This window comes from Onychomys torridus, chromosome 9, assembly GCF_903995425.1.
Source record: "Onychomys torridus chromosome 9, mOncTor1.1, whole genome shotgun sequence".
Taxonomy (NCBI): domain Eukaryota; kingdom Metazoa; phylum Chordata; class Mammalia; order Rodentia; family Cricetidae; genus Onychomys; species Onychomys torridus.
The window spans coordinates 49,205,488-49,228,614 of record NC_050451.1 but is presented as its reverse complement, the minus strand read 5'-3'; the positions used below and the strand labels follow the sequence as shown (position 1 = coordinate 49,228,614).

The following is a 23,127-nucleotide window of genomic DNA, read 5'->3' as shown; positions in this document are numbered from 1 at the left end:
TCCTTTTTCCAAACAAACAAGAATGGAAGCACTAGCAGTTATGTGGCAGCCAGTGTAGCATGCTGAAAGCAAGCCTGAGCACTTGAATGACATAGTACTACCCACCAGGGGTCAAATTACCAGACTGAATGGGCATGAGGGTGAGGACTCTGCCTGTGTTCTTGCATACTGGTCCTGCCTCACACAGAGCCTGCTGCATGGCAGCTACTCACTTAGTCAAAAGCACCTCCCACACAGGCACAACACCCGGCTCTGAGTAAGGGGTCAGCATGCCAGCTGTCCTGTGGCCCTCACCCTTCCAAGTTTCAGCTCAGCACAATCCCCTGAGGAAGTAGGTGCTTGTTCCCACATGGCATGATTGCACTTTGGGCACAGTATGTGTGGCAATGTAAGAGTGCGAACTCACGGTCTCTCTCCCATGAACACCTAAAGGGTAGGGATGGTATCCCTGAACCTCCACCTCCTGGAGCTCAGTTCCTGGCTCCCAGCACCTCCAGCTGATAACTAGGCACCATCTCATAATCAGACATCAGCCTTAGAAGAGTTGGTGGTGTAGGAAGGCCAAGTAACTTAGAGAGAGCAGTATATCACACGACAGGGACAGAAGAGGGGTAATACAGTGTTTGCTATGCAAGAATGAAGGCCTGGATTCAATCCCCAGAACACATGTAAAAAGTTGAGTGGTGGTGCATGCTTGTAATCCCAGCAGGAAAGAGAAGTCTGGAAGATGACGCTGACGGCTCACTGGCTAGCCAGCCAGCTTGGCTAAGTCAGTGAGCGACCCTATCTCAAATAATAAGATGAACAGTTCCTAAGAAATGACTTGTATGTGGCTTCCACACACATACATATGCACCCCTCCACATAACTCACCCAAACCACGACCCATGAGAAGGATATTTTTTAAACAAACAACAGTAACAAAACCTACAAAACCCATTAATGCCTGTGGCACAAGCGTCAACTCTGAGAAGCTTTAAATCAAAGTGTGGGTGGTTCAGGCTGTCTGGGAGGAAGAAAAGTCCAATAAGCTCTGAGAGATGGCAGCAGTTAATGGAGGTGAGAAAGAAGAGGCCTTCCTGCAGCACCGGGGGGACTGGAAGCTCCCCACCTGTGCATATTGAAGTGACTGCCACACTGACCCGAGAGTTGAAGAACAAAAGAAGCGGAAGAGAGCAAGGAAAGTCAGGCTCAGCATTCTGGGCCTGGGAGAGAACAGCAGCACCGAGCAGGCTGAGGCAGGCAGGCCAGACCCTGGGCGGCTGGGAAAGGTGCAAGGACATCAGCAGTGCAATGACAAGAGCAGCAGTAATTGAAGGATTTTAAACAGTGACAAGACCAGATCTGTGCTGTAGGGACACTCTTGATGGCAATCTAGTCACTCACTGATTCATTCACTCATAGGTCACACAAACGCAAAGTACCTGCTCTGCCCACACTGGGTGGGCCACATTGCTCAGTGTTCTGAATCCAGTATTGTGGTGGTTTGAAAGAAAATGGCCTCCAAAGAGAGTGGCACTGTTAGGAGATGTGGCCTTGTGGGAGTAGTCGTGGCCTTGCTGGAGGAAGTATATCACTGTGGAGGTGGGTTTTGAGGTCTCATCTATGTTCAAGCCACAGCCAATTTGACAGACCACTTCTTGTTGCCTGAGTCAAGATGTAAGGACTCTCTCTCGGCTCCAGCATCATGTCTGCCTAAATGTCATGTCTCACCATGATAATGGACTAAACCTCTGAAAATGTGAGCTACCTCAATTAAATGTTTTTCCTTTATGAGGGTTGCCATGGTCACTGTGTCTTTTCACAGCAATAGAAGCCCTAACCGAAACAAGTATGCTTTTGAAGGGAGTAGGAACTTAAAGCTAGGAAAGCAATTCAGCAACTCCAATTAGGTGAAAACTGTGATGAGTTAGCCAAGGCTGTGGTCACAGGCATGGAAAGGGAGGATAGGGTTCTTGAGGTCAGCTGCAGGAACAATAGGAGTGGGGACCACCTGCAGGGCATAATGAAACTCAAGAACAGGCCTCAACCCAGAGGTTTAGATGGGTGTGTAGGGCTGAGCCCCCTGGTGATGCTAGTGCCTCAGGTCAGGAGCCACACTTCAAGAACCACACTTCAAGATTCTAGCTAGAGCAACAGGGTGAGTAACGGCACCATGGACCAGAACAGAGCCTCCTGAGAAGATCAGGCCTTCGCCAATATTTGCACAGCTACCTGCATCCAACAGTCATACAAAAATGCTGGGACGGAAGGTGCAAAGTACATCAGCTTTGGCTCAATTAGCTTCCTGAAACATACTTTTAATTTTTTGGTCCACCCAACTAAATTCTGATTTATACCTGATATCCTATGTGGATGTGCCCACCACTGCAAAGGATGCAGATGACTGACAGTGGCTATCAGGCTACATACAACTACAGCCAGGTCCCAGACTGGCAGGCTACTCTATCTAATCTTATCCAGTCCAGCAGTGGATCATCTATTTCTTAGTGGGTAGGTCTGAGAAACTGGCATCATTTCCAAATCTACAAGGCTTCTTTCTTTATATTTCCCTGTGCCTACAGCTCTGACTGGTGCTATCAAATCAGGAATTGCCAACAATAGCACCTACAAAGGAATGGTATAGACAGCCATAGAAAGCCTGTGGTAGTTTTGCGCCACACTGGAACAAGGCTACTAATGTCTGCAATCCCACCACTTCAGAACATCCCAAGTGCGTGGGCAGCATTCTGGTCACAAAGACACTTGGTCTAGACTATAGGATCATATGACCTTATGACTGAAAACACATATAGGTAATGTTAAATTAACTCTCCAACCCTGTTTCATAACTTACTTCTTGATCATCTTTCACAAAATATCACACTGAACATATTGATGACATTCTGCTGATTGGTCCAAGTGAGAAAGACTACTTGGGGCTTGTTGGTAACACATATGCACATCAGAGGATGGGAAATAAACCCAACCAAAATTCAAGGGCCTTCTACCTCAGTGAAATTCTTAGGAATCCAGTGGTGTGGGGCATGCAGAGATATTCCTTCCAAAGTGATGGATAAATTATTGCACCTGGTACCTCCCAGCACCCATAAAGAAGTACAAAGCTTAATGGGCCTATTTGGATTCTGGAGACAACACATTCCTCACCTGGGTATGTTACTCTGGCCCATATATCAAGTGACTCAAAAACCTGCTAGCTTTGAGTGGGGCCTGGGGAAGGCTCTTGGACAGGCCCATGCCAGTGTGCAGGCTGATCTACTACTTGGACCATATGATCCAGCAAATATGGGAGGTATAAACTGCAAGGTTAACATTAAGGTTCAAATTGCCACCTGCTAATCAAGCTTCCATTTAGCTTCATCAGAGGCTACATTGAAATAGGAAGCTGATTTTGTATAGAACAGAAGTGCTTCATAAATACATTTTCTGTTAATACACATTTGTAAATGTACACACACACCAACTAATTGATGAAAATGCTGGGTTTCGCTGGATGGTGGTGGTGCACATCTTTAATCTCAGTACTCGGGAGGCAGAGGCAGGCCTATCTCCGTGAGTTCAAGGCCAGCCTGGTCTACAAAGCAAGTTCCAGGACAGCCAAGGCTATAACCCTGTCTCAAAAAACAAACAAACAAACAAACAAACAAACAAACAAAAATGCTGGGTTTCCAGGCAGCCTCAAATTCAGACCTATGTATCACATACTTCAGTACCAAATTCACTAAGACCAAACATTACAAAGACTACAAAGACGTCCAGGAAATCCTAAGAAGTCCTAGAATCAACAATATGTACCCACTCATGTAATAGTGGTATGACTATTATGGGAGTAACCGAATGCTTTCTGATTGGATTGAGGCCATGCTACAAGAGCGCAAGTCTGGTATTGTAGACATAATTAGAAGCCATGGCTGCAGAAGTCACAGGCCTATGGCAGACTACTATGGTTACTTTGCTAAGCAGAAACAATATCAAACTGCATTCTACACATTATGTTTATGCCTCTCTTGGAAGCTTCTGCTTGCAGAGGCTGGTAATTACTGCAGAAACTCCTAAGTGGCCAAACTGCTGAGAATAAGTGACTGTTGAAATGTTCAGTCTCAAAAGGGACATCTGTGCTACCCCTTCTCCAAGGCTCTGGGCATCGTGGAAGAGGGCTGGTTGGAAAGAATGTATAAGCTAGAAGATGGGCAGAAGTGCTGTATGTAAAACTCTGTCTCTGGACATGACTGGCTGTTGCGGCCATGAACTCATACCAACAGTGGCTTCCTGCTCGAGACCTGCCCAAGACTGGGCTTGTCCATATTCCTTCACGTTGATGAGGGATGACTCAGGGCTAATAAAGCCCCACCTCTCCCTAAAGGGCAATTAATGGTTGCTGCGGTTGGGGGGGGGAGAAGTCATATTTCCCTGGTAAGCTGCCCTTGCTGAAGTAAATCAATAACTCACCACCCACACTCATATAGGCACCCTAGTCAAAATCAGGGAACCACACATACACAAAGGACATGAGGGGAACTTGATGGGAAAAGAAGGGGTTTGGTGGGAAGGAATAAGAAAGAGACTATGGTGGGAGGGAAAGATGATCATACCCATTCGATGGGTATGAAACTGTAAGAACAAATTGAAATTAGAACAAGGTTCTGGAATCACGAGGCCATGCTTTCAGTTGACAGCGTTCATCTTACGTAACTTACAGAGTTTTGAGGGTTTAGTTTCATTTTCATTCCTTTCATCATCTCAAAATCTTTTGCAGTTCTGAAAAACAAGCCCATCATTAAGAAAAAGTGTAGTAATTCAGTAAGAATAAACTTTATAATCTTCCCAACAGTCATGATAAAATTAGATATGTCTTTTACTGCAAAAGCAAAGTGTGATTAACCCAACTTTTACTAAAGTGTCACATGAAACTACATAGATCATAAAGTCAGTACAAATTCTACCTCATGCACAATGTAGGTGCATGCCTTGAAAGTCCTAGAGCCTGGGAAGCAGAACTGAGTACAGCTTTACCAGTGCACTCTAAAAGACTCTAAATTGGCACCTCAAACTCAGGAACCTAACAAGTTCCTCTCTATAAAACATCCATACAGATTATATTTACAACTGCTATTCATCACTTTCCCCTAAGAAAAACTCGGGCACTAATAGGAAGTGTCTTTTAGAATTAACACACACACACACACACACACACACACACACACACACACACACACGTATACACACATATAAAACTACAAACTTACGAAGGCACATTTGCTCAAAATACAATCTATAGCTATAGATAAATGGAGATAGATACAATCTATACAATCTACAGCTATACATAAATGAAGAACCCTTCAAGTAAATTAAGAAACTTCAAATCAACCTTCCCTCTTCACTGTATCAGAGACAGTGGTTCACTGGTATTAAAAGACTGTAGAAGGGACAAACATGAGCCAAATTAGAAAGGGATTCAAAAGCACAAGTTTAAAATCCCAAACAGACAGGATTGGAGAAACGGCCCCGGGGTTAAGAGCATGGAGTACTCTTCCAGAGGACTTGGGTTCAGTTCCCAGGACCCAATAGCTACTTTCTGTTAACTCTAATCCCAGGAGATCTTGTGCCCTCTTCCGGCCTTTACAGACACCAAGCATGTACACACATATATGCAGAGCAGACAAAACACTCAATACATAAAATTTAAAAAAAAATCTTTAAAAAAACCCCCAACAGATATCTGAGCACACACAATGTGCAGGAAGACTGCATTGCTTTGTGAGGCAGATAAGAGGACACCTTTGCCTCGGTTCCCAAACCACGGCACACCTCTCCCTGGAACCCCGCTGTAACAGGGCAAGGTGGCCTCTCCTTCTCCCAGTGCTGGAAGAGAGCCCACTGAGGGCAAGGACTGCAGTTAAGGGATGGAAGAAAAGGCAGAGACAGCAGCAAGGTACAAACAGAACCGCCACTAGGTGAGGGGCATAAAGGGGCACAGCTTGGCCTTACAAACACCAAAGCAGAGAATCCTTAATACAAACCAAATCCGGAGACCCCCCTGCATCCAAGCTCTCCTGTTTTTAGTACCAAAACAGACATGCTACTTTGAGTCTGTTATAATTAGTGATACAGTTGAAAATAAATGGTTTCAAGAACATTTCAGAAAGGTGGTTGAACGAATATAAATGAGGTTGTTAAAGAGAGTTGGATCACCAGGAGAACTAGCTAAATTGTTATCCTTAGGGAGGCTGCTTTAGCATCTTCTCAAGGAGACAACCTCTTGCCAACAGATCTAACATTGAAGCTTACATTCTTAGTAAATTATGTCTTAATTTTTAAAACAAATCTAACTACAGAAACTGGGGAGACCTTAGAAGGTGCCCAAGTGTGAGGAGCAGAGTTCAGATCCCCAGTACCTATGCATATGCCAGGCGGGCACTTAAGAAGAGGAGATAAGATATCTCCGAGCAAGCCGGTAGCTAGACTACCTGAATTGGGAAGCCCTGGGTTCAGGGGAGAGAACTTGTCTCAGTGTATAAGGTAGAGAGTGACAGAGGAGGGCACCTGCCATTGACTTCAAGCCTCCACATGCACGTGTGCATGTGTACCTGCACACATACTTGGATGTGCACACATACAAACATACATGTACTCACATCACACTCATAAGCAACTAAAATAGTAAACAGAATTCCACTAACCTTTCAGAGAGCTTGTCAGAGAGTTTCTCCAGGAACTGCATGACAGTCTCTAAAGACAAAACGCAAAAGAAAATACCTTCAATTATGTGAAATAACATGGACATGCATGTTAAAAGTGTAGTGTGAGAGTCGTTACACTGCTTGTCTCCCCTAAAGTGACGATTTTCAAAGGTAGGCAGAGTAGCCTCATGTGCTTGGGATTATTTCTGGACACTGGTTATCTCCTATGAAAAAACAAATTAAACTTACAGAGTACTAATCAAAGCCTCAGATTACACCCAATGTTAAGAGCATTAATGGAAAACAAAAGGAAAAAAATCCAAAATTGTCATCCAAATGTATGAAAAAGAAGTGTCATATATGTCTAATTATTCCTAAATTTCAGGATGGCTAGATGCTGGCTTGATTCTAAAACTCAGTGCATACAGTAATCTCAGCACACGGGACACTGTGGCAGGAGTCAAGGCCAGCGCAGTCCAGCTCCAAAGGGAGACCTTGTCTCAAGATTGCTCAGTAACCCTAGTCATCAGGGAAATGCAAATCCACACTGAAATTCTATCCCCACTCAAGAATAGCTGTTACTGGAAAAACAAACACAAAAAACCCAACAGATTCTGGCAAGGATGTGCAGAGGACTCCCTATCCACTGCTGGTGGGAATGTAATGTACAGCTACTACAGGAATCAGCAGTGGAGGGACCTCAAAACCCAGAAGAACCACCCTAAGGTCCAGCCACACCAGTCATGTGCTACTCAAAGGACTCAGTCAGTGTGCCTCAGCAATGCTCATCCACTCACAGCAGCCAAACTACAGAGACAGTCTAGACGTCCATCAACAGATGAAACAATAAAGTAAGATGCCCCCCAGTATGTGTGTGATGGAGCTTTACTCAGCTACAAATAATTAAATTATGTCATTTTCAGGAAAATGGATGGAACTGGAGACTGTGATTTAAATTTTTGAACTTATTCTTTGAGAATTTCACACATGTTTACAATGTATTTGAATCATAGCCAAGAGTAAGGGGATTCACAGTAGGGGAGAGGAACAGGAGAGGATAATGGGGGAATGAATAGGGTCAAAGTTCATGACATATTTACATAAAAATAAGACTCTGAAACCCACCACCTTATATAATATACACTAGTAAAAATATAAATAATATCCGTCTAGTTTAGAAAGATGGTTCACCAAAAGTTCAGCTTTAAAAGGCAGTTTTCCTGGGTCACTTCTGTTACTTATAGACAACTGTAAATAACCTACTCAGTGTCAAGCCCAAGCAGAGCTGCTGACAGAAGGTCTCGTAATTGGACTTTGGTGCTAACTGCAGCTCTTCAGCCAGAGTCTGTACCAGTGAGGCCCCACGAGGGCAAGAGCAGAACCCCGTCATTCCCACGGAAAGTGTCCCATGGTGCCTTCTGCCCCCAAACGCCTCCCAGTGCTTTTATGTGTGTTTCAGTGGCCACAAACATGGCCTTTATATTTTCCAGATGATCTTTTCTATGGGTTTAATTTCTTGCCCTCTCTTTAAGCTGTCTCCTTTCTGAGTGGAATGAGACACTAAGCGGGGACTGGGGTTAACCCAAACCACGGCCGTAGTTCCTTACCCCGTCATCTTTAGAAAGCCTCGTACTCAGGCTTGTGCGCCAAGGGAACTGCGTCAGAACCGAAAGGAGACAAAAGCCTGCATTTGAAGCCCTTCCCCAACTCCAGCCCTACAGGCAGCAGTTCCAATAAACCTCTACGTATGCATCTCATTCCACACAGGCAGCAGTTCCAATAAACCTCTATGTATGCATCTCATTCCACACAGGCAGCAGTTCCAATAAACCTCTACGTATGCATCTCATTCCACACAGGCAGCAGTTCCAATAAACCTCTACGTATGCATCTCATTCCACACAGGCAGCAGTTCCAATAAACCTCTAAGTATGCATCTCATTCCACACAGGCACACTTCATGCAGGTGCCCATTTTGTTTTGCTGGCGATATGCAAAGAATCTGTAAACAGTCCACTAAAAAGACCGACTAGGAGGAGATGATGAAGTCAGTCAAGTGCTTGCCATGTGGGCATGAAGACAGGGTTCCAGCCTCCAAACCCCACAAGGAAAAAAACAAACAGGTGTAGCAGCACTCGCCGGCAACCAACACTGGGAAAGTGGAGACATGAGGTTCTGGGGCTTGCTGGCCACAGTCCAACCCAATTGGTGAGGTCTAGGCTCAGAGAGAGATCATGTCTCAAAAAATAAGGTGGAAAGCAACTGAGGAGGTATCCAACATCTACCTCAGACCTACACACACACACACACACACACACGCACACGCACACGCACACGCACACGCGCACGCGCACGCGCACGCGCACACGCACACGCACACGCACACGCACATGCACACATACAAATGCACACACACATGCACACATACAAATGCGCACACACACATTCACACACATACCACTGAAGGTAAAAGTCCCTAAAAATAAACCCAATGCTCACTCACTCCATGGCTGTCTCTAATTCAGCCACCAAATGGAAGTAACCTCACTTCTCTCCTCTGCCCTGCTCTCTGTGAAGACTCACCATCCCTTCAATGTCATCTCCTTTCTAGAACTCACAAGCCATCTAATAAGTTGACAAACACCCACCTGCTAAAATTCCATGGCACTGCTATCTGTACTAGTTAGTCACTTGGCAGTAATCTTTAAGTCCTCAAGGACACAGGTCACATCTCATATGACTGTATACAGCAGTCTGTCTCCAAAATGTAACCATTCCAACCACTTGCTTGCCACTGATGGGGTCCAGTGAATCACTGTGAGTCCAGTGAACTCTAACAAGCCCAACTGGGCCAATGGTCAGGCCCAGCCCTTTCTACACTGACCTGCTACAATATCCAAGTCAGGGCATCCCTCTGCTCTCCTTAGACCACTCCTAGTGGCTTCCTGAAGGACACACTCTACTACCTTTTCTTCTTACTCACTGTCCACTACTCATCAAAGCACTTGTGGCTCTTCCTCACAGCCTGAACTCAGAGCAGCCCAGACCAGTCCTTGGCCTTCTATTCTGTACTGTGTACTCCCTTAGTGACCTCATACAGCCTAAGCCTTTAAGCAAATATTTCAACTTAATCATCTCAGAGCCCCCGACCCACAGCCATGTATCCACAGTGGTCACTTTCAAGACAACAGCATCTTGACCTTATCTTGAACTAAACCAGGCTCCTGGACCCCACTGTAGTGACTTAACTGTCTTTGTAGCTGCTTAGGGTAAAGCTCTTCCGTCAAAACACCATGTATCTAGAAGCTGGTGCCCATGCACCAGCTGCATCCTGCATCCTGGTCAAATCATTTCTCCTCACGAGTGTCACAAAACACCTTCCAAATGCTTTCCCTCCCTCATCCTACTGCAGCCCCCTTGCCATCTGGAGCATCTGTCAGTACAGTGTAAGTCAGACCACTTTCCCTCTCTGACCAAAGCCTGCAAAGCCCTCATCTGACCCAGGACAGTGTCTTCCTTCATGCAGCCCCTCAACATCTCTCTTCTCTGGCTTTTCCTCAGATGTATATGGCACATTTCTGCCTTGAGACCTTGGCACATGGCTGCACCGTCTTCCAAGGGACTGAAGTGTAGCTGGAAGCTTTCTCAGGTCCCACCTGGCCCCATGGACCCACAGCTGCTTATAAAATAATCACTCGGAGGCTAAACAGTATTTACAAACTGTATGGCCTATGGCAGGCTTCTTGCTAGCTAGCTCTTAGAACTTGACCCATTTCTATTCATCTGTAAGTTGCCACGTGGCTGTGGCTTACTGGTGTGTTCACATCTTGCTTCTCCTGGCAGTGCTGGCAGCTCCTCTGCCTCTGTCTTTCTTCCTCCTATCTCTCTCTTGGATTTCCTGCCTGGCTATAACCTGACTCACCATAGGCCAGAACAGCTTCTTTATTAACCAATCACAGCAACACACATTCACAGCATACAGAAAGACATCCCACAACACTGGAGATTCACTCTGACAACCTGTCAGGCCTATTCCAGAGCATGCCATATCCTGCAAGTGCATAACATTTCTACACAAGCCTCCCTGGCAAAGGCAGCACCATGGCACTTAAAGCTCTGCCCCGTCCCTGCTCCATCTTTCCACAGCAATAGAGCTGCATGAAGGAGCCAGTCTCTTCTCCCTGCCACTCTGACTTGTTCTGAGAGCCCAGGAGAGTACCTGGTAGACCTCCTGGTTCCAGCTATGAAAACTAAGAGGTTCAGAGAGATGTGTGCAGATTCCTGCTATGCCATGTTTTAGCAATACCCTGTGGTGGTTTGGAAGAAATTGCCTCCCCAAAGGGAGTGGCACTGTTAGGAGGTGTGGCTTTGTTGGAGGAGGTGTGGCCTTGTTAGAGGAAGTGTGTCACTGTGGGGGTGGGCTCTGAGGTCTCCTTCGCTCAAGCTACACTCAGTGTGGTAAACAGTTCACTTCCTGTCACTTGCAGATCAAGATGTACAACTGTCAGCTCCTCTCCAGTATCACATCTGCTTGCACAGCACCATGTCCCACCATGGACTAAACCTCTGAACTGTAAACCAGCACCAATTACATGTTTTCCTTTATAAGAGCTGCTGTGGTCATGGTGTCTCTTCACAGCAATAGGAACCCTAACTAAGACATCACTAACCTTAGATTCCTTCTGTGTTTCATAAACCAAACCCTACTTCACAGGGCTGGTGAGGTATTAAATGACATATAATGATACAGTAGCACTAAGTAACATTCTAATAATATTATTTTATATAGTATAAAAATACTGTATTTTAACCCCCCTGATATTAATAGTAACTACAGAAAAAAACAAGATAAAACTGAGCATTGTAGCACACTCCTGCAATCTGGCACTAGGCAGGTGGAAGCAGGAGGATCAGGAAATTCAAGGTCATCCTCAACAGCTTGCAATACATGAGACTCAAAAACAGAAAACAAAAGTACAAAACAAATATATATGTAACATATACATATAATTCATATAATATCAATTTAGGAATTAGGTTATATGAAACTAATTTTAAGAGCTGGCTTGAGATGGAGCATATGTGAGGCCCTGGGTTCCATAGAGGGCATAAAGATAAATAAGTAAAAATAAAAGTGCGTGCTCTGAAGGTTTAAGGACAAAGTTCAAGGAAAGCAGAAAGAGTGCACCAATTCCGGAAGTTTATCACGGAAGAGGTGGGTTTAGGACTCAGGCCTGAAAGCTGCAATCTGAGCAAGGACCCCAGGCTAGGAGTGTAACAGGCTGAAGGAAGAGGCTGTATAGGGAAGTGTGAAAGATGTGCAGGAACTTTGAGGAACAAAGGAGCATGTGGGGAAAGAGAGAATACACAAAGAAGCAACAAAGACAGAAGGAAGGCTGCAACTCCTCCACACAGTCCTTCCCAGTGCTCCCTCTTCGACAACAGCATGTGTGAGTGCTCCCTCTCCACCAATGCCTCCAGGCACACCCAGAATCTCAGCAGCTCCCCCATCCTCAACCACTGCTGACTCGCTGCCTCAGTCATCAAAGGCTAAAATGCCCCCGAAAAGCTCACCTGCATTTCCATTTCTCACTGTGCATGACATTCTCTCCTGGGTACCCTGACCCAGCCCAGCCCAACACAAGCCAGTTTGTCTAATCCCACTTCCCCTGCCCACCTAGCACAGATCTTCCCACGCAGGACTGTGCTCAGCTATGACCTCATCACACTGGCTCAGCAAAAACATCACCCCCATCCTCTCACTCTACTTCCAATAATCTGAGGACACTGGGCTCAGTTTGAATGAAATTAATTTAAATTAAATTAATAACAAGTGAAAACTTAGATTTGACTTGCTCTCAGCACATACAAACAATATAGGTCAAATTACTAACTCTATTTAAAGATGAGTTCTATTAAAAGATACCAAAAGTATCAAGAAATGGTTCTCTAAATATATTAAAAACAAGACCCTGTTGGACATGGTAGCTCATGCTACAATCCCAGCATCCAGGAAGCTCAGGCAAGATCTTGAGTTCAAAGATAGGCTGGCCTACAAGGCAAATGTCTTTTTTTTTTCATTTACAGAGATTTCAAATCAGAAGTTCTGAGTTGGGAGCACAGTCCCCTGGGGTGGCTCTCCAGCACTGTCAATCCACCCACCCACTCACTAGAAATGCTGGTTCCTCAAAGTCCTGGTTGTTCTTAGAAGTTGGATAAGCAGGCTTACCTGGAGTCTGAGCTATGGTTCCCTGGAGGGCTCTGTGGGAAAATGTAGAATAACCTACTAAGTTTGCCAGAAGATCTCTGCTGCTCAGCAATTCTTCTAAGCATTTCAACTGACCAGCATTGGGATAAAGAAAAACTTTATAAGCAGCTTCCCGAACCTGTAGTTAGAGGAGGAGAGAGAAAGAAGAGAAAGTCAAAAATCTAACGTCGCTCAAAATCCTCCGCAAACCAGCCAGGCCAGTACTCTCACTGCCCAAGCTAGCCATGGCTTCCCAAGAAGAGCCCACCGGATCTACAGTGCTTTACGGGACACACTGCACATGGGACAGGGCTCTGGGAGGTCAATTTGCCAATGCTCTGTCTCTATGCCAGGCAGCATTTCATGCATTCAAAGTAACGATGTGACCTTGAAAGTCAATGACTAACGACTCCAAAAATGAAGTCCTTGAGAGACATAAATTTAACTATCTTCCTTATTCAAAACATTTGTGGAATTAAGTGTGTCACAAATTAAATTTTCAGAGCTTAGTAATACAACAGGATTTTTAAGGCAGTAATACCATGTTAGTAATGACTTGGGGTTTGTAAAAACAGCAGTAATACACATCCACCTGTATTCAGAAGGGAGCTGAACACCAAGCAATGGAGAACTCCTACCAAGTCATCTGAGGCTTCTGCATGTAGACCATCAACGACTGCATAACTCCCATCACAGGCAAAGTGGTGCTGAACGTGCTCTGGTAAGAGATGCTTCTGTATCTTGTTGGGAAAGTTGGTTCCCATAAGAAAAGTACTGCTCAAATCCAGGATCTTAACATTGAGGTCCACTGCTCTTCTGCGCTACAAGTGGGAGACAAGGTATTTAAAAACAATATAAATTAGCATTTCACAAATAGACAAGTCTACAGGGGTGGGAAATCAACATCTGAACTGCTGATGTAGAACACTTGAGTGTAATCCTCTGTCCCCCAAAACCTTCATTAAGTTGGTCAACAAGTGGGCTGGTTACACCTGTTTGGTGGCATTTTTATAGTATGTCTGAAGTAAGGAAAATTAAGTATTTGAAAAGCAGATTACAAAGACGTTGAATCTTACAAGACTAGACTAAAAGGCAAAGGGGGAGGGAATGAGAAGCACAGTTCTGCACAAACCAGTAGTGAACACCGGGGAGGTTCAGTTCAGAGGCTCTGGTTCACACACAATCCTACAGAATGAGAGCAACAAAGCCCTGAACAGCAGACTCAAGTGGGGTACAGGGCATGTATGCTAAGGTAGATTCAGGACACGATGGCAGGAAAACTTGGGGTCATTCAGATCCTGCCTCAAAAATAGTATGAATAAATAAATAGAAGGAAGGAAGGAAGGAAGGAAGGAAGGAAGGAAGGAAGGAAGGAAGGGAGGGGAAGGGAGGAATACTTGTTTGATGCAGTGCTGAGGACTGAACCCAGGGCCTCATGCATGCTAGGCAAGCACTCTATCTACTGGGCCTCTTTCCCAGCATGCACCACAAATATAAACTGTACCCCATGTAATCTCTGAGGCCCATTACAGAACTAGGTGGTATGTTCAGTTATTCATCGGGGAAAACAAGTCAGGCTTCAGAATGGCTTATAGTGTGCTTCGGGTAATCTTATAGCCTGTGTTCAAAAATTATTAAGCAACACTAGTGTTTTCAGACACATATGTAAGATGTACTTGACAAGAAGCTGAGAAGGACTGGGTTGATGTCGTTCAGCTGAGTGCTTGTCTACCATGCACAAAACCCTAAACTTGTCCTCAGCACTGTACAAACTGGATGTGTGCAATCCCAGTACACAGAAAATGGACGCAGGCAGATTAGAAGTTCAATGTCAGCCTCAGCAACATAGTGATTCCATGCCACTCTGGGCTACTTGAGGCCCTGTCTCAAAATAAGAAAGGCTGAAAAATAGAAATAAGCCAGTATGGTGATACACATAAATAATTCCAGTACTGGGGAATGCTGAGGCAAGCATTTTGAATGTTCAAAGTCAGGCTGAACCACACTGCAAGTTTAATCCCAGCCCTGGTTATATAACAAGACTCCTGTCTCAAAAAAAGTAAATATAAAATAATAACCTAAAGTTTTCAATATAGAAAAGCCAAACTTTACTAGGAAATATTGGTTTCCAGCACCTCCAATGTCTTTTTAGTCCAGACTTCTCTTGCAGCAATGTATTGCCACCTAGTGGTAATCAGTGAAATAACAAAAAATGATGAACAGCATCTAAAAATTACAGCTCTAAAATGTTTCCCAAAGCTTTTTTATGATTAAAAAAAAATAAAGCACACTGTAATAAAATTAGTCATTTTTTATCAATTTTATCAAGTTTTAAAACCTCTGGAAAAATAAAATACAGTTAACTTTCTGACTCCAGTGATCTTCTGGGCATATCATTTCATCATTCCAAAACCATCCATGGTACAAGGATCAGGATTCTAAACAGCTTTGAAACTACTAGAAACACTCCCTGTTGCTACAGTTAGTTATTCAGGGGAAACGAAGGCAGAAGTGCTTGAGCCCAGGAGTTCAAAACCAGCTCACACAAGTGATCCCAGTACTCAGAAGGCTGAGGCAGGAGGATCATCACAAGTTCAAGGCCAGGCTGGGCTACAAAATGGATAGTGTCTCAAAAAATAAAATTAAGAGAGAGGGAGAGACAGACAGAAAGATGGAGACCTATTTATCTGATCTGGCATATCATTGTTCCTTGGTATTGACTGGTGACAAAGCACCCCAACCTCAGACAGCAATAGCTATACATAGTCAGTCCATCTGCATATGCATGGAACCTCTGCACCTCCTTCCACCAACTTTAGAACATCTCTCAATCACTAGGAAACATAAATCAATGTAAAGGCCAGGTGAGAGCACAAGAGGTATTGTTTAGAAAAGTCTTCTCTCAGTTCAATGCAGACACATTTTTTTCCTGAATGTTTTTAATCTACAGTTGGTTGATCCAGATGTAGAAGTCTCAGGCATGGAGGTCTGGTTGTACATGGCCAAGATTGCCACTTACTTTCCAAGACATCCTGATAAATCAACTGCTGTTCCTAGATAAATGGCCTTGAATTCACTGCACTTATTAGGATGGACAGAGCTATCTTTAAAAACTAATAACAATTAGACAGTTGGCAAGCAGATGAGGCCATGAAGAGGGGGGCACTCGTGATGGTGTCCAGTCACTCCTCTACCCCAACACTGAGCTGCTACCCACCCAGGGACTCAGCCTGGCAGAGCATCATATTCTGAAGACAGCAGCAGCCAGTGTAAGAACTCCTGGCACTAGAGCTGAGAGCCTAAGCAAGTTCCTTTGACAATGTGCCTGGCCCTCCAGCCAGAGTGAACCCTGTAGGTCACAGGACACTGCTGCTGCTGTCCTAGCACGTGTGTGGACTCACCAGGCACAAACAGTGCCAACAGACACCTCTGTTAACAGCCCCCTACTCTCCATCTCAGCCTCATTCCATGACACCTAACACTCTAGCTGTGTGGTTGCTTCATTCTGGATTATCAGGGGCAATGGGCCCTTCCAGAGAGCACTGCATGGAGACACCACCTACAGAAGAATTTTACCACAAGTGAAAAAAGTCCTAAGGGTTTACCCAGTCAAGTGATACACAAGGGCTCTAGCAACTAAGTGTTAGCAACAACACTAGTCAAAACAGCTGAAAGCCTGGTCTGGTGGCAGGAAGGTCAGGAATTCAAGGCAGCCCTGGCTACAACGGCGAGCTCAAGGCCAACGTGGTCAGCACGTAACCCTGTCTTCAAAAAAAGAAAAAAAGACAGGGCAGTGGTGGTGCACACCCTTAATCCCAGCACTCGGGAGGCAGAGGCAGATGGATCTCTGTGAGTTCGAGGCCAGCCTGGGCTACAGAGTGAATTCCAGGAAAGGCGCAAAGCTACACAGAGAAACCCTGTCTCGAAAAAGAAAAAAAGAAAGAAACAAAGAAACAAAGAGAGAGAGAAAGAAAGAGAGAAAGAGAGAAAAAAGAGGTGAGGATGGAGCTCAGCTGGTAGGAGAGTGCTTGCCCTGGCACACAAGGCCCTGAGTTCAATCTCCAGCACTGGTGAAAGATCAGAAGTTCAAGTTCACCCTCAACTGCATAGCGAGATCAAAGCTAGCCTGGGCCACAAAAGACTCAAAATAAACAAATAAATAAATAAACAAACACACAAACAAATAAATAAATAAGCAAGGAAAGAAAGAGAGAGAAAAAAATGCCCGTGTGGTGGCACTCACCTTTAGTCCTAGCACTAGGGGAGGCAGAGTGAGTTTGAGGCCAGCCTAGTCTACACAGCAAGTTCCAGGCCAGCTGAGGCTAAATAGATGCTGTTTCAAGAAAGAAAAGATGAGGACAGAGTGACGGTTCAAAGGTTAAGAGCACTTGTTGCTCTTGCAGAGGACCTGGGATTGGTTCCCAGCACCTGCATGGTGGCTCACAACCACCTGTAACTGCAGTACCAGGGGCTCTGAAACCCTCTCTCATCTCCAAGGCCATGCACATGTTGCACATGCATAAATGCAGGCCAACCCACACGCATATGATAAATAAATTTAAAAGCATATTTTTAAAAGCATTTACCTTTTCTTCATCTAGATGGATTCCACTGATTTCAAAATCAAACATAAATAGTTCAGCCACTCGCCTAAAATAAAGTGAGCACAAGTTACAGGAGTTCATTAAAATTACAACAAAAAATCAGTCTTTATGTTCAAATCAGGACTTCTGAAATTTACTATAAATACTATTGCAACACACATAGATAAGCACACCCACAATTTGTTTACCTGAAACAAGAAGCTTAATATCTCAGAAATAGTTACAATCCCAGTTGACAGAGAGCCCCACTAGCAATTGAGTAAGAGCTTATTACATGTTAGCTGGGAAAGCTAACATCATAATTATTTCAGCTCCATCCAAGCCCAAGTAACTAAAAACCGGACCAGTTCCCACTTGGACAGCTCCTCAAGGCCCCTGCGTGCATTTTCTGTCTTTCTTCCAGCTGGGGCGGCTGGCTGCACCTCTCTCATGCCATGCCAGAGAGGAGAACTTGGGCTCTTTGTAGTCTGCCTTCAGGCTTGAAGTCAATTAACAACTTTCCTACCAACAACACGTTTGTTTGTTTGTTTGTTTGTTTGTTTGTTTGTTTGTTTGTTTGAAATTGCTTCTGTTTGTAGTGGTAGACTAATGGAGTATTTGATATATTCTTCTGGCTTTGACTTTTCAAAAATGGATATATTTATCTTCCCAATTACTCTATCATTCAATCCTACTTAGTAATTTATTGCTGTTTTTATTTTATAAGGTAAGATCTTGCTATACAGCCCAAGCTAGCTTCAAACTTGTGATCCCCCTGCCTCAGCCTCCTGAGTGCTGAGACCATGGGCAAGCACCACCACACCTGGCTCACTGCATGAACAGAATTAACATTATTCTAACCATCTTCCCACCTGCTATCCCGATGGTGCTGGGGTCACACCCAGGGCCTTGCATATACCGGTCTGGTTCTCTAGCAGTGAGCTGTACTCAGCCCAAGATCTATAATTCTAAAACTTCAGGGGCCTTGAGGGCAGGCATCTGGGAAGCCTGTAGCTCCAGGACTTGGGAAGAGAGACAGGAGGATTGCAAGTTGGAGCCATTCTAAACTAACAAGGAGTTCAAGAGCCTGTCTCAAAATAAATAAGTGAATAGATCTCACTAGCAATTCAATTGCCAATATGCTTTCTTAAACAATGCAGTGTCCTTCAAAGGAGTCCTAACTGGTCTTGTTATCCACCTCACACCATCTCCCTTCCCTAACATGGTTAAAAACATAGAACTATCTTCTTTTTTAAAAATTTTTTAATTTATTTTTATTTTATGTGCATTATGAGTGTCAGGTCCCTTGGGACTGGAATTACAGACAGTTGTGAGCTGCCATGTGGGTGCTGGGAATTGAACGTAGGTCCTCCCAAAGAGCAGTCAGTGTTCTTAACCACTGAGCCATCTTCCAGCCCATTCTTTTTTTTGTTTTGTTTTTGTTTTTGTTTTTGTTTTTTTGAGACAGGGTTTCTCTGTGTAGTTTTGAGCCTATCCTGGAACTCACTTTGTAGACCAGGCTGGTCTCGAACTCACAGAGATCCTGTTGGCTCTGCCTCCCAAGTGCTAGGATTAAAGGCGTTTGCCACCACCGCCCAGCCCAGAACTCTCTTCTTAATCAAAAGTGTTTTAAGAAAAAATATGTCATGGTATATGACAGAAAAAAGCACCAGATCTCATTACAGATAGTTGTGAGCCATCATGTGGGTTCTAGGAATTGAACTCAGGACCTCTGGAAGAGCATCCAGTGCTCTTAACCCCTGAGCCATCTAACTCTCCAGCCCCCTGAATATCTTCTTATAATTAAATTTTCTTCAAAAATACAACTTTTAAATAAATATATTCTCTGATAATTCCATCCATGAAAAAAATACAACTTTTCATGTTTGTGTTAGGTTCTGTTGTACAGATCAAATAGAAATATTTTCTCCATTCTTCTGATGTAATTTTTTAAAAAAACTTACAAATGTAGCTGGGCATGATGGTGCACACCTGTAACCCCACACTTGAGAAGCAGAGGCAGGCATAAGCAGTTCAAGGCCAGCATGGGTACCTGAGACCCTATCTCAAAATCCAACCAAACAAAAAATATCAAAAAACAAAAATTTATATGCATTTCTTTACCTTTGTTTTCTTAAGATAAATTCCAAGAAATTGAAACTGATCAAAAAGTATTCATATATCAATATACATTCTCAAATGGTCCTCCCTACAAGTTTGTAGTTAATTAGAGTTAATTATTCCATTATTCCAAATCACTAACAACCATTCCTATGCTGTTTCATCTGTGTTGACTACTGGGTGTTCTCTGCCTTATTCCACTTTTTAGTGGTAACACATCCAACCTGGGAGTACAGTACTGAACAAAACACCTTACATGAATTACCTCATCTAAATGCCATTTAGTTGTAATCCTGTTTTCAAAGGGAAATAGGGCTCAGCAAACTATGGCCCCAAGAGCCAGCCCTGGAGTCCCATTCTACAGCCACATCTTCCAACTGCCACAAGCCCAGTATTTAACTACAACTAACAGTGTAGACAAACGGGCATCTGTTCCTTTTCCTTACCTTGTGAAATGAGACTGTCACAAAAACAAATTCTGTCCCCATTTGTGCATATTCTCTCTCTCTCTCTCTCTCTCTCTCTCTCATATATATATATATATATATATATTCCAAGTAATGTGCAAGGTCTCTTAACATGATAAATGTACCAACCCTCTGTCAGGTAACTAATGTGTCTCATTTGTGTGTTCTGACTTTCTATATGGAAAGTTTGGCCATAAAAAGTCTGTAATTCTTACACAATCAAATCCATCCTTTCTTTTGGCAGCATGTCAAGACAGACCTTCCCCATCCCAAGAGATCATGCTTTTATGACTTTTAAGCTGTTGACAGAGATGGCTGATGACTGGGCTAGGGCTGCATTTAGAGCTTGCACACACTAAGCAACAACTCACTACTGACCAGTCCTGGTCTTGTTGTCGTACTTGTCTTACTTTCCATTTTGTGACAGGGTCTTACAAGTTATCAAGGTTGGCCTTGAACTCACTCTGTAGCTGAGCGAGCCCTTGAGCTTGGTTCTCCTGCCTTAGCCTCCTGAGTGTTTGGGATTATAATCCTAAAATACCACGTGTAACCTTTAAAACTATTCAGTCTTTGATTAAACAATTTTCTTTTCCAAGAAAGGCCGCTGGCCCAGCATCATTTGCTAAAAATCAGGTTTTCCCACTGCTGTGAAATGACTCATCTACCACATACTGAGCAGTTATAACTACATCTGCATTCCTCCATTATCTAACAGAATATTCCAACGTAAGTATAAAGCACTTCCAAATATAGGATTTTTACATGTATGCCTGAAAAGTCTGGCTCAAGACCTTTTGTTACTGCACCAGATTTTTTCCAGCCTGGTGTGGAGTCTTCTTCACAGCTTCACACTCACTCTAAGTCTGACAGAAACCTTCGTAGACACAGACAGGAGAGCCATGAAGCCACCTCAGGCACTCTTCATGCTTCCTAGAGGCTGCATGTGTGCATTCAGGTTCTGCATACTGTGCTCTCCAGAGTCTATCCAAAGGGATGCTATAACGTGTTCATGTAACAGGGCCTTTTATACTGTTTAGAAAATGTGTTGTCATGATATTTGCACACATACAACACAGAAAACCTCAAGTAAAAAGGAAGTCTCTTTATGGATGAATTTGTCAAAGACTCAAAGCCACTAAATTTTGAAGAAGGGAAGAAATAATGTAATAGATTCCCAAACATGTAGACCAGTGGGGCCCTTCTGAGAAAATTCTGAACAGCTCATTTCTTAGTTTCTTTCCTGCTTAGCTCAAAGACAGGGGTGGAGTTGTGATGGTTAGTTTCAATTGTCAACTTGACACAACTTGTCAACAACTGACACAATCTTGACACCTGAGAAGGTAGTCACAACAAGGGATTGTCTGAATTAGATGGGTCTGTGGGCACATCTGTGAGGGAAGATTTGCTCACTATGGGTGGTACCATTCCCTAATCAGGAGATCCTAAACTGTGCAACCCTGGAGAAAGCGAGCTGGGCACCAGCAAGCATGCATTCATTCTTTGCTCTCTGTTCCTTACAGATGTCACATGACTAATTCCCTCACATTCCTGCTGCTGTGACTTTCTTTCAATGATGGTCTAACAGTTCCTGCAGGATGCCTAACAACACTCCCAATGATATCCAAGTACCACAGTGTTTCATTTGCTATTATTTCAAATCCCAGTTTTATCCCACACTGAAAGCTCTCCTTTCTGGACCACTGTTTTCACCCAGCTTATTCTTCCCAATGGATGTCTCACTTTGTTCTTCAAAAGCTCTTATTGGCATTTCTAGAAACATCTAGAAATATGGACTGTATCCATAAGTTCTTTGTGTATACGATAATCTGCTAGCCAACTATAATTTGTACACAGTCAACATTAAAAACACCATTTCTTCAGGCCAGGTCCTAAATAAACTATAGACAATATTTTATATTGTTATAGTAAACTAGTGTGAAGTGAGTACTCATCTGGGATGATGCATACACACTGAAGCTTAACTAGCTTTGCTAAAGAAGACAATATAATCCAAGCCTAACATTACAATCAAACACCTGCCCAGATGACACAGCTAGCTCCACTAAGAGCCTGAGCTTCCGAAGCTATGGGGAGAAGCAAGACCAGGTCCCTGCACACCCGCTGGCGGGTGAGGTTACGTCCCAGCACTCATCCCCACAGTGTGCACAATGCCTGGAACTCACATCTGACCTGAAGCAAGGCTCCATTCCCAACTGAGCTCCATGGAATAAAGCTTTAGCTGGGGTGACAAGCCACATATGGAGAGAGACAAGGAAATGGAAGCAGGAAGAAGGAAATGAGGCAGGTAAAGAATATAAGTATCTCATAAACAAAAAGAGGATAAATAGATGAAGAAAATAATTAATTTCTATACATCAATATCAGAAGCAAATAAATGATGAGGCTTTCTATGCTACTAGGTCAGTATTCCCAGAAATACTTGTTCTCTGAGAGTGTGAGTTGTTGTTGTTGGTTGTTTTTTTTTTTCTGTTGCTGTGATAAAATACAAAAGCAGCCATAAGCATATGCATGCATGAATGCGTATCGGTATATATGTATCCGTGTGTGTATCCATGCATATGTTGTGTGTGTGTGTGTGTGTGTGTGTGTGTGTGTGTGAGTGAGAGAGAGAGAGAGAGAGAGAGAGAGAGAGAGGAGAGGGAGGGAGAGAATTTCACCTACTGGGCTCTCACTGGTGCTACATTTATCCTATAGAAAAATTCAAGCAAAGAAATAAGGTTCTAAGGTCCTCCTGTTTGCTGAGTTAGCACCGCGCCTCTAATTATGATGAATAATTGTATTCCAATGAGCCAGAGCTCATCATTTTAAGGATCTGGAGAGCAACCCAACAAATAAATGAACTTGTTGATATCTCCTGATGGTGCTATTATGGAATTATAAGCATAATGATTATGAGTGATTTCACAGGAGGCTACCACTGGTCATTCATCTTACAGCAATGAATAAAACAGACCGAGAAACAGCCTTATAGAGCTCAGCCAGTGAGGCAGAGAGATGGAAACAAA

The 23,127-nt window shown here is 43.7% G+C and overlaps 1 protein-coding gene across 4 annotated transcripts in view; it reads right to left on the bottom strand.

Moving 5' to 3' along the window:
* LOC118591133 (mitochondrial intermediate peptidase) overlaps window positions 1-23,127 on the bottom strand; it is a 137,643-nt gene that overhangs the window by 103,159 nt on the left and 11,357 nt on the right. For all 4 annotated transcript variants that reach the window (XM_036199246.1, XM_036199245.1, XM_036199247.1 and 1 more), the window contains exons 5-9: window positions 17,517-17,580; window positions 13,569-13,751; window positions 12,913-13,069; window positions 6,684-6,732; window positions 4,698-4,758 (exon numbers count right to left, since the gene is read on the bottom strand). In XM_036199246.1, the coding sequence (XP_036055139.1) occupies window positions 4,698-4,758; window positions 6,684-6,732; window positions 12,913-13,069; window positions 13,569-13,751; window positions 17,517-17,580 (514 nt within the window). The remainder of the gene's footprint in view (window positions 1-4,697; window positions 4,759-6,683; window positions 6,733-12,912; window positions 13,070-13,568; window positions 13,752-17,516; window positions 17,581-23,127) is intronic.